The following is a 12,149-nucleotide window of genomic DNA, read 5'->3' on the forward strand; positions in this document are numbered from 1 at the left end:
AGAAGGACAGAGCTAAGCAAGTATTTTCCATTTATCTAAGGACTGGCATAAAGTTCCTTGCCCACATTACACAAATAAGACAGTTGTTAGTAGAGAGCTTTGGAACATCCAGAATCACTAAGAGCACTCTCAATGTTTGTTCTAAAAATAACCCTTCACCTCTGCAGCACAAAATATAGTCACAGATTCTAATGGCATAGGCGAGCTAGAGAGAGAACACTCACACAGTTTGTCAATGTGCACAAGGAGAAAGAATGGATAACTCTGAAAAGGGATTCATCACCATGAGAACCTTGAAAACATTTAAGCACTTCTTTACCTCAAATTTGTTATCTCTGCACTCTCTTTTCAGCCTCTAGCCCCAGTTTGGCTGGATCTCCGAAGCACAGCATCAGTCTTGTAAACAGTAGTTCAAAGTCCTCTAAGTGATGCTCAAACTGATGCTCGTGTGAACATTCAGAGGTATTCACTATTGCAGACATTCAACTGGTCATTGATTGGGTTTTTTCCTAACAAGTGTTCAAATGACTCACAGTTACCAAACTGTTCAATAACTGAAGGTGTATTCATACCAAAGTAATACCTCACACTCTTCATTACCTTTATGGACAGTATCATTTGCACAGCAAGTTGTCTTCACTCCAAAATTCGATCCCATCTGTTTCAAAGCCTTTTCAACTGAAAGACTTCAGATTTTTCAGAACTCCTCCTTGCCTCGAGTGCGTAAAAGGTTCATTATCTGTATGTTCATCTGCAGCAGAATTGGACTCTTTTCATAGCCCCTAGCTCAAAGCCACATAGATGAGAGTAAATATCAGCCTGTAATCAGATAAACATTTTACTGCATAAATGCATTGCAGGGGGAAAAAAAGCACCTTAAGAACCAGCAGTCCTGTTCTCCCCTAACAGCTTGTTCCTGCCCTAGACCATTCACTGGTATAGGCCAGCACAAAACTTTATACAGCCACACAGTGAACTGGATGTGAGCCTGATCTGGCTGAAAGCTAATTTATGGTGGGGGAAAACAGCACCAAAACAAAACTAACAACAAAATCTATTCACCATAGAGCTGTCTGTGCAAATGTAAAGCAACACAACACGGCACATGCTTGTTTTCAACAGCAGTACCAGCTGACAAAGTCTGACACTTCCCTTGAACAACAGTCCCAAGTCAGTAGGGCAAAGCTTCCAGTTCCAGAACACAGTGCGGTCAATGAGCCAATGAGAACTCTTCCGTCCTAACACTTCTGTCACAGACCTGCCTTGCGTCTTGCTGATCTGCACCAAACCCCCAAACTGAATGTACCTTTCGACAGTTTTCTAACACATGGACGTTACAGTTCCTAAGGTCATAAGCAAGCTATAGCATCAGTGGCATACTAAACCATATCATTATTTCGTGTTGAATTAGCCAGTTTGTGTCTGGGACTTCAAACAGAAAAAACACTATGTTTTTTGGGTGCCTTTTTTAATCAAAGCCTCTCAATTTCTCCTCAAAAGTTACATGAAGTTTTTATAGGAAAAAATACAAAATTATATACATAGATAGAAAACCAACTTCAGAACAGCTGGGCACAATTATTTGCAGGTACTATTTCTAAATCTCTTCAATAACAATTACGCTGTTAGCTCTTAGTCCTCTTCTATAGCCTTTCAATAGTCTAACAAACGTGAGTACACAGCAGGGTGTTACATGTGCATTTCTAAAATTCATGGACATGTATCTGATTTTTGATTTCATAAAGAAATCGTACATGACAGTGAGCTTTCAGTGCTTGGAGTACTGACTTTCACAAGGTAACAAGAGGTATATCACCTACTCTATTCCAAGACTTGAGCAATATCCTCTGCGTTTAAGGCCCAGCACCAATTCACAACTACTACTGTTGTAGTAATCCACATAGATTCCTCTCTGCCCTGATCTGCTTGCAAGTGCTTCTACCGCACTAACAGAGGCTTGCATTTTTCCTGTGATTTATCTCAGGACTTTGACACAATCCATTAGCACCTTGGTACTGCAGACTTAATTATGCCTTCTCCTGGCTGTAGATCTGCTGCCTATTGTATTCCGTGACACTAATAACAATTGTGGAAGGTTAGTGGAAAGCTGTCCCCCCGGCTCTTCTCAGAAGTAATAGCACCAGTTCCGCCACTTTCATTTTCACATTAACATGTTCTTCTCATCTCTGCATCCTGCTACTGTGTCGCAAGATAGCAAATGTTGGGAAAAGCTCAACAGAAAAACCAGCTTGCTTCAGCGCTGCACTACCGCACAACACTACAGCCATGAAACAGATATCATAGGCTTTTGATTGGAACTCTCTGATCTGTACTTATTTAAAGAACAAGTCAGAAATTCTGTCATTTAAAACACATTAGATCTCCAGAAAAAATAAGGCTTACAGAAATCCACTGGAATTGAAGGCAGCAAAAGCTAACTAATTTAGTCTGGTCCATGCTGAGGTTTTTACCAGCATAGCCCAGTTTTCCTGATCTGCATAATGGGCCAGAGCAAATCCTCCCTGGGTCCTGCCACATGTCAACCTTCCTTTATAACACAGAAAAAGAACAGGAAAAATCCACATACATTAACCTTGGAGAGCCCAGTCCAGCCCTTCCCAGTCAATCACTTCTTATTTGGTACCTAACAGCTATCTATATACCTATAATAAAATAACACAGGCCTTCAGTATAGATGCAGTTGTCCTAACAAAATACACTTGTGCAATATTCCCGTTTCTTCCCTGGTTGCCCAGTAGAAGTGACAAACTACACTGATGAGAGCACAGTTTTACCATCACTGTGCATTTGGTGCTCTATACCTCACATTCCAGCAAACAGGACCTACAACCAAAGTGAGCATAACGCAGTATAGGAAACTGCATTTATACACAGTATAGGAAACTGCACTTACAACAAATATCAAGCAAACTAGCAGGTGTGGCCAACCCTTAAACAACAATCAGATCACCACTACCCACAGTTGGTAGTCTCTCAACAGAGCCATAGTAGCTGATCACATGAATTCTCCCAGCTCACCCTATTAGTGAAGTTATATGCATCAGCCTGAATAGCTCGATTTCAGCCTCTTCCATTACCCAGAGTACAACAGCAGAATTCCCAGCAGAGCTGGTCCATTTAGCTCAACAGAAGCCTGCAAGTGCACATGACTATCCTGTTCATATCAGTTTATCACAGAACTCAACCATATCCTCCTCACTGGCTTTCAAAAGTTGCACTGGCAAAGCTGATGGATGTCACAAAAACTGTGTTAGTTTGACAGTCACTGAATTCCTGGATTCCAAAAAGCACCCCACAAAGCACTATGAGAAAACCCATGGAGCAGAGCTTTGCTCCTCAGGATGCATGCCCAGACTGTCGTGCAAGCAGTTCAATTCACTAGTGAGCTGTCAAATGGTAAGTAACCAGCAACAGTAAAATGGCAGTAATAGAAACGGTGCAGACTTGCCACTGGGACATAATTATCCTGCTGCAGTTCAAATAACCACACTGATCAGACGTAATGTTACTGTAAGGACAGGCTCAGAGCATTCTGCAAACTAACGGCACTACCAGTTTTTTTCAATGCAGTACTCCTGAATTGTATCTCTAAGGAACACAAGTTATGGATTGGATGCTACAATTCTACAACATAAATCTCATTTCACCACCCCCAATGCTAGCAAAGAAGCTATTCTGCTTGTGCCAGGAACTGCAGACTAAGCATTAATAATATTAATTAATAATAATTAATTAAAAATTAATAATTATCGAAGTATTATATTAATGCCTTGCTACAGAGCAGTACCTCATGAGAGATGCTTCAGCTCAGTCTGTTCCTGAGCCCATTCACTTACAGGATCCACAAAGGGGAAACAAACCCAACTAAACAGCCTACCATAAACCAATTTGTACCAGCTATACCAGCGATTCCTACAAAAAGCAAAACCAGAGAGCAGAACCAGCCCCTTGTGCTGCATCTAACACACCATAAGGCTTTGTTACTCTAAATCCAAGTAGAGGCCACATAATGTCTGGAGCTCAGCAAAGCAATGAGACATTGACAAAGAAAGTCTTAATCCCATCATTAAGCCCTTAAACCACCATTTCCCAATGTAAAGGACATGTTTATCTAGTTACTCTACCACAGATTTTAGGTTACATTGTAATGAATGAGCATCCACAACGTACAAAACTGTTCCAGCAGAACTATTACGCATGCTGTAACTAAATACACTTTTCTACTTGCCATCACTAATAATTTATCTCAAGTTGAAATAACAGATCTGGGTCTTAGAAAGGCATCTGCTCTGATGAAGTCCAACATATCCAAGTCTGTATCATATCTAAGTTCCTATGTTAACAGGCAGACTGACAGAATTAAGAAGATGAAAAAAACCCCAAAACGAACCAAAACCCCCACCCATGCACCTCCCTAATGGTATTTTAAGGCTTGTTGATGTTCCACTGAGAACAGGATGTATATTTTACTAATACAAGTTTTGAACAGAGCCCCGTTTAAAGAGGAATATATATCCACAAAAGGAAGAAAAACCTTAAGTGCTGTCCTAAATCCACCAGTTGTAGAAGCATTGTAGGGACCTGACAAGTCCCAAACACACCACAAGCAGTAAACCAGCTCAGGATATATTCACTTGAATGGGACATTTCCTTGTTCTGAAGAAACAAGAGGAACTCCAAACGATTTGAGGCTAACCTGTCCTAGCTGAACAGTATTGGAAGGCAGTCTTACTTTGGAGTGTTCAGCCTAATTACAGTGTCTGTTCAAAACAGATTAATTAGGTTACCTGAACCTTTTTAAGGTGTCCTTAGGCACTTGGTGACAGCTAATAATAAATATCCAGTACTTTTTATCTCTAAAAAAGCAAGTGCCATTACCTCTATTCTAAAGATGAGGAAACTGAGACATGAGTAAGCAAAGTCATCTGCCTAATGTCACCTACAGAGAGCAGAGCTGCCAGGAATGAAATGCAGGTCTTCAGAGTCCCACCTAGTAGTTTAACCCAGGTTCAAGTGCCTAATTTTATATACAAAACATAGTTGTGTAGCCTAAAACTCAACTGGCCTGATTTATACCATGCAAACTAACAAAATACTGAGTATTTCTCAATCAGACTCATTTAATGAAACGGAAAAAACACAAACTAAGAACTGTACCGGATGTGCCACTGTGTAAGCATCATTTACATGTGTTTCAGTTGTGGCACTGTTTCATCACTACTTCTAAAGGAAACAAAGTCACCAATAGCCTTTAAACACGATTCTGTCTTGAAATTCATACTTCGGGCTCCCAAATACAGCATCTTAGCAAATTACAAGAATAGGCATGCACTATGCAACTTAATGCCAGCATTAAAACAAAATAGCCACTAAAATGACCCCTTTATTCCGACTAATACAGAAATAAAGACATTTTTGCCAATGTTTTGTAATTTTAGAAATATGGATTATGGCCAAGTTTGAAAAACTCATTCCAAGTAGACCTTTAACACTTCCATTTGAAGCAAATAAGGGTCTGTTACCTGCTTATTTACTTTAGGACACAGCCCAAGTTCTCTATCTTGACCAAACAATTTCATTTGAACAAACAGAACCAAGTAATATGTTGGGTTTTGCTGCCATTAAACAGGTATTGGTTTTAAAGCACAGCTCTGAGTGAACCTAAAGTTTTCTTAAATCCCATAACACTAACACAAAAAGTCTGAAGCTTAAAACATTGCCATTACTGCCTAGAGAAGAAGTGGCAGAGGACACCTAGAAGTTCGAAAGTGCAATCACTTTGCATACACAATAGCTGCATTTAAATGCTCTAAGTAATAACTCTGTTACCCAAGCCATAGCAACTTACTATGCTGATATCTATGATCTCTGCCAAGAAAGCACACGTCTTTGGAAATACACACAAGCTCATAAAACATTTGTTTTTAAATAATGATTAGAAGAAGGCCTTTATAATCTAAAACTTGAAATATTTTAGTCCATGGATGCCTTGTTTAACAGCCTAAAGCATCCCAAGTTAAACTTTAATTTCATGAAGAAACAATTGCCCCTTCCATCAGGAAGCAAAGAGTTAAAAACTGTGCAGCTAATCTAAAGCAAGCACTGGTTTACCTGCTAGACCAAGTTCTAAAGGGATGCAAGCCCAGAAAAGGATAACAAAGTCTTGGAAGGGAAGGCATCATCAACAATAATGGTTCTTACCCAAGCTCCTTCCCCCTCCAACAAAAGGACCTGTACTAGAGATAAAAGGAGGTGAAAAGGTAAAGTAATCTTTCAACCGTTGGTAACCAGGTAAGTTTCTGGTGAAGCTGATAAACAGAACAAATTAACAAGAGGATTTGCTTACTGCCAGGTTTATTTCATACTGTGCATTTGCTAACTACTAAAGAGTAAGTGTTGCAGTTTTCACTTTGAACGAACACACGAGAACTTGCTTAGGAGCAAGATATACTTTCCACATCCTATTAACTGCCTGTGAAATGGTTCAAGATACAGAGGAATTGATGAAATGTTTTGTAGAAGAGACAGAACAGAAATGCTCAGTGGGTATTTGCTAGCAGAGGGTTTTAAGGAACTTCTTTGTCACTTCTTTAAACATACAGAACTCCGTCTGTGAGAAGTGGTATCTAAGGCCTTTTTAAGGCCTGTTTAATTAAACCCAGTGTACTTTGACTAAGTACTAACACCACATCACATCTACTGGTTTCTTCTTAGCAGTCAGCTATTTCGCTCTTTGACACCCTGTTGTAGTTGTTAAAGTTTGCTAACCTTTGTATCAGGAGAGTTAAATGGATATGTGATAACTGACCCACTTTTACTTACTTCCTCCAAAGCTAACAGTTACCTATGCAGCAGCACGCTGGAGTACACAGGGCTATCATAAGAACATATCAATAAACAATGTGTTGCATTGATCACTGACTGATGCTCACTTTAGATTCCACATCAGGATCAAGCTTGTGATAAACGCTGGGTTTAGCTTGTTTTCAGCAGGCTTTCCTGAGAACGAACAAACCACCCAAACCACACATCCTTCATGATCTAGAGCAACCCAAGGACGTGTGACACTTGCACCCTTTGCTGTAGCCATGCATTCGACAACTTCCTCATCTTCCTGTGCAAGACTGCACCATGCAAGTAAAAGCCCATTTTACATATAAGCACTTTTTAGGTTAGAGTTCTTTAGATTGAGGAAGTTTCCTCCTGAAGCAACACGACTGAAACGGCGTATCTCACGCTTCGCTGTAGTCCCCTTTATTTGGGAACACACCGCTGAAATAGCTTTTATGCACAGGTATATGGAGAACAATTTGCTTTGAAGAATTCACAAGAGAAATAATACTGATGCCTTTGCACTCCACTGCTAATATGTGCCACTGCAAACAAAATGCCAGCTTCACAGTGGCTCTTCCTGATGGAGAAGTTCCTCTTAAATACACCCAAAAGTTAGCAATTCGCAAAGCTTAAACCCCAATGCAATTTCCACCTTAACCTTGCCACCTTTCTGTCTTGCACGAAGAACGCTACATATTGATACAGGAAATAATACAAACCAAACAACACTCCCCACTCACAACAACAAAACAGCCCCCCAGCAAAAAAAAACAAAAAAACCCACAACACATTTGTTTCTGTTTAAATGAAACCCCCATTCATTTCTGTTTAAATTGATCCAAACCCCACTTTAGTACTTCTACAGAAATTCTGCTTCTATTTAGCTCAGCTGTGACACTACCACAGTTACTTATTCACACAGCTCACCACTTCAAACAGGTTTGCCAGCTTATATATCATCGTATCAAGTCTATATTAACATAGCGATTCTTCCTAAACGCTTATGAGCCACTGATTAAAGTTCAGCATTTTAGATGGATTCTTAGCCTTCAGCCATCTCATGTGCTACAATAGTAAGCAGACTGCTACACCTCTGTGGTGCCTTCTTCTCCTTTGTTACTCAAGTGAGCACATTGCTAATGTTTAACATGACAGAAGAATTTAGGAAAGGGATTTTCTGCTTTTTAATGCATGCCTTTCTAATTTCTATTCGAGCATTAAACTCGAGGCTTTCCATTTATAGACTCCTTACTTTGGCTAATTGTCCGACTAATAAATTCAGGGACGCATTCTTTGCCTGGTTAACCATAACAACTCGCATAGATTTAGCGGGGTACATTTATAAAGAGAAGAGAAAAAGGCACGCTTTCTTCTGGACAAGGAAGCGGAAGAGCCAGCAGGTTGAGCTGACATTTACAGATAAGAGCACAAAGGCGAAGCTCCCGAATTGCATCTAACCCTGCAGCTGACAAGCAGAAAAGTAACAGTTCCACAGGCAGCCCGAACTACTCAAACTACAGCGATGGAAACAACCGACCCTGAGTTTTCAGCACCTTTTACAGCGTCGGGGGCTGTTTGGGGTGGGTTTTGAGGAAACAAAAACATTTGCTCGGCACAAATAACGCTGTCCGCACCATTTTCTCCCTGCACGGGCTCCCGGTTCAAGGCCTACATAAAGGAAGCTGCTCCCGGTCCTGCGCGGTTCACTGCACCCGGGGGAAGCTCCCTGCCTGACCCCACCGAGCGCCGTGCCCAGGGCGGCAGGGACAACCCCCGGCCACCGCAGTGGCCTCGCCGCGCCGGGGGGCGCGGCCCGGGGCAGGCCCCGCCGGAGGGACGCGGCGGCTCGGCGGGGGAAGGAGGGAGCCGGCAGCAGACAAAAGCGGGTCGCGGCCGGCAGCGGGGTGGGGCCGTGACCGGGCGGCCGCGCCTCCGCTCCCAAGGGGAGAGCAGCGGGAAGAGGCCTGCGGGGGGCACGGGCTTCGGCCGCCGCCTCCTCCCCGACCCGGCCGCGGGGCCGGGGTGGGCGCCGAGCGGCGGGCAGGGGGCGGCGGGGCGCGGCGGCGGCTCCATCCTTCCCCGCGAGGGACGGGGCGGCGCCCGGAGGGACGAGGCCGCCGCCGCTTACCTGTAGCTCGGTGAACAGGATCTCCCTCTCGGCCGCGTTAGACGCCATTGCGCTGGGGTGTGAAGTCCGCACCTGGACACTGCCGCCGCTGCCGCCGCCGCCGGCGGGGAGGGGAGCGAGGGAGGCGGGCCCGGGGCCGGGACTAAGGGCGCATGAGGGGCGGGGGGAGCGCTCCGTGCTCGGGCAGGCAGGGGGCAGCTCCCCCTGCTCTCATGGGGGTCGCTCCGGGCGCGGTGCGGAGCGGTGCCCGCCGGGCCGCGGTGCGCTCCCCCGCCCAGGCGCGGCGCTCGGCTACCCGGCAGCGCTTGGCGGCGGCGGCTGCTGCTGCTGCTCCTCCTTCTCCGGCCGCCGCAGATGTCGCACCATTTGGCTGTCACCCTGTCGCAAAAAAAGCGTCGCTGCTTTGCGGCTGCCGGAGCACGTGACTAGGGGCGTATGTGTGTGGGGCGGCGGCCCGCGCCCCCCCGCGGGCATCCGGGGCGTGAGGCACCTTAGGGCGGGAAAGCGACGACGGCGAGAGCGCTTCAGCCCCCTCAGCGCCCCCTCAGCTCCTTCTCGGTCTCTCCAAGTCCTTGCTCCGCTCCCTCAGAACCTTTCTGGCCCCCTCAGAGCGCCCTCGGCCCTGCCTTGGCCTGCTCAGCGCCCCCCTCGGCCCCCTCATTTCCCTCAGGCCTGCCTCGGTACCCTCAGAACCCTCTCAGGCCGCTCACAACCTCTTCGGTCCCCTCAGAGCCTTCTCGGGCCCTCGCAGCCTGTTCAGGTCCCTCAGCCCTTTCAGAGCCCCTTCGAATCCCACATCGCCTTCAGAGCCCACTCGGCTCCCTTAGGCCCCTCAGATCCTTCGGCCCCTTGCTGCCGTAGCTTCCTCTGGTGGTGGTGGGGGAAGGAGGCACGTGCCACTTCCTGGGTGTTGAGGGGTCGCCAGGACTCGGCTTCTCAGGCCTACGGTGAGAACCTCGTGGGCGGTTTGTAGCCAAAGCAGCTAGCTCAGGAAGCAGAGAGAGGTCATGCTTACCCCAGGCACCTGGAGAGAGGGCAGCCGTCTGCTGCCACAGGGACCAGGAGCGGTGGCCTAGGAGGTTGTGGTGAGTGGGGGTTGTTAATGCTGTTCTTACGAGTTCAGAGGGTGTTCTTGGGGTGCTTGGTGAGGAGGTTTTGGGGGGTGACACTGTTCCGAAAGCTTTGGTTTGAGTGTCTGGGAGGAAGTGGTTTCTCTTCCCTCTTGGTAGCATGTGACGCTGGCATTTATTCTGTTTCCTGCTGTGTCCCTTGTTTTCTTCATTGTCACCTGCCCATAAGACAATACTGTCTGTTATTTCATCTATACCCATGTGCTTTCTCATTCCACTTTAATACTGGGTGTTACATTAGGGTAATTGAACTCGTGCAAAGTGCTGTCTGGAAGCAATTACAACTCCTGGTTTAAATCTGTGCAGTTCATATTAAAGTCGTGGAAGATGAGGCATTTTTGATAGATCAATTTTCATGCAGGTATCAGCATTCGTTCTGTTTATGCTTGTGTCCGTTTGGCTACAGGCCGATAGTAGAATGTTCTAGAACTGCGCTTTCAGTTTTGAAGGGTTGGGGATTACTTACTTATTGATAAAAAGCGAATAGGAGAAGTAGATGTTAAATTACCGCTACGATTTGTAGTAAATCCAAAGTATTTAAGTGGTCTTACACTTCCACTGTTGAGCACCAAACAAACCAGACAGTTCAAAGTGCTATCATGCAGTATAAAAGAAGCTTGTGAACATATGCACACAGTTAACTTCACGTAAGAGAAATACTAAGATAGTATTACAGCAGCAATGCACATCTTCACAGAAATTGGTCTTTTTCAGTGATTTACGCCCAAGTAGCTGTGTTGATATAGTTCGTAGTGCTGCACACACACAAATCTACATGTAGACTTAGTACAGTTGAAGCCAATGGTTCTATTTCTGGTCTGTGTGGCCAGAAAATTACAGGTTGGGAGGAAAAGGGTAAAGTCGAGAAGAAGAAGACTTTACCTGCCAGTTGTCCAACAGCCACTGTTTTACAGAGAATAGTGAAAGTTCATAAATCTGGGGTTAACAGAGTTCTAATGTAAGATCTTCATTACTGTTCATTGCTGCATTAGTACATGACAGGAACCATATAATAGCTGTCATAAAGGAAGATAAAACATCTGAGGCTAAATTGTCAATTGTGTTAAATTGTACTGAAATTGGCTCAGCAGTTGGATAAAACATTTGAAGTGTATTCACCTTCTATGGTGAATGTAAATTCCTCAAAAACAGTTTGGGTTCTTGAGTGACAGTGTGATTTTAAGCTACCTGAGGAATGTTAACTTGGGAGGTCATGCAGGTCACTTTTCCGAGTCTGGGCATCATCTTTATGGGACCAAGAGCCAAAATATACATAACTCATATCTTTGTTATAAAGAAGAATTTTGGGAATAATTAATGTGACTCAGTTGTGAAGAAGTCTGTGGGAGGAAATCCTGGTTATTCTTCACCAGACTTCCTGCCTCAATTTTTCCCATAGCCAAAGTTTCACGTTACCTGGTAAAATTTGGGCTAGCACAGACTTACTGTTACATATATGAAGTACTCTTAGTTTAGCAGTCACATGTCAAAAGGCATGAATTGGCTTTACTTGTGGAGTATGGCATAGTTTGGGGCACATTGTGGAAGAAGAGGAGTGGCAAAGAGAGGCATTGATACAACATTTTCTCATTTTGACCATGACAGAATGATGCCAAACTGTACTTAAAATTCATTTGAACTGCTTTCAAGAACAAATTTTTAAGGATATATATGTATGTGTATATATGTATATGTAAGCAGAAATGACTGGATTATTGTGACTTAATGATTTCATATACTTGTCAGTGTGTATGTGATCCAGTCCTGCAGCTCATCTGCTCTCCTGCCCCCATTGCAAAGGAGGAGAAGTCAGTGTGCATGTATATTTTACAAGATGTGGTCGGAAAGAAACACAGATCATGCCCCCTCTCCAAAATCATAGTTACATGAGTGGATGCTTGAACAAAGTTAATGAAGCTTTGAGATTCTGTCTAAAACAGGCAGCTGACTTCAGTGCATGCTTAACCTAGCCTCCCTATTGAGCGTAGCCTAAAATGTATTGTTATCCCTGTCAAGACAGGGCCTGTAATCTTTTT

At 44.3% G+C, this 12,149-nt stretch overlaps 1 protein-coding gene and 1 long non-coding RNA gene across 3 annotated transcripts in view; one reads left to right on the top strand and one right to left on the bottom strand.

Annotated features, from left to right (window-relative positions):
• PKN2 (protein kinase N2) overlaps positions 1–9,318 on the bottom strand; it is a 50,584-nt gene extending 41,266 nt beyond the window's left edge. For both annotated transcript variants that reach the window (XM_065675568.1, XM_065675567.1), the window contains exon 1: positions 8,984–9,318. In XM_065675568.1, the coding sequence (XP_065531640.1) occupies positions 8,984–9,031 (48 nt within the window). In that variant the 5' untranslated portion in view covers positions 9,032–9,318. The remainder of the gene's footprint in view (positions 1–8,983) is intronic.
• Positions 9,319–9,454: 136 nt separating this feature from the next.
• The window catches only part of LOC136012369 (uncharacterized), a 63,363-nt gene continuing 60,668 nt past the window's right edge, over positions 9,455–12,149 (top strand). Inside the window, exon 1 of the long non-coding RNA XR_010611686.1 lies at positions 9,455–10,068. This is a non-coding gene — a long non-coding RNA (uncharacterized LOC136012369). The remainder of the gene's footprint in view (positions 10,069–12,149) is intronic.

Source organism: Lathamus discolor, chromosome 3, assembly GCF_037157495.1.
Source record: "Lathamus discolor isolate bLatDis1 chromosome 3, bLatDis1.hap1, whole genome shotgun sequence".
Taxonomy (NCBI): Eukaryota; Metazoa; Chordata; class Aves; order Psittaciformes; family Psittacidae; genus Lathamus; species Lathamus discolor.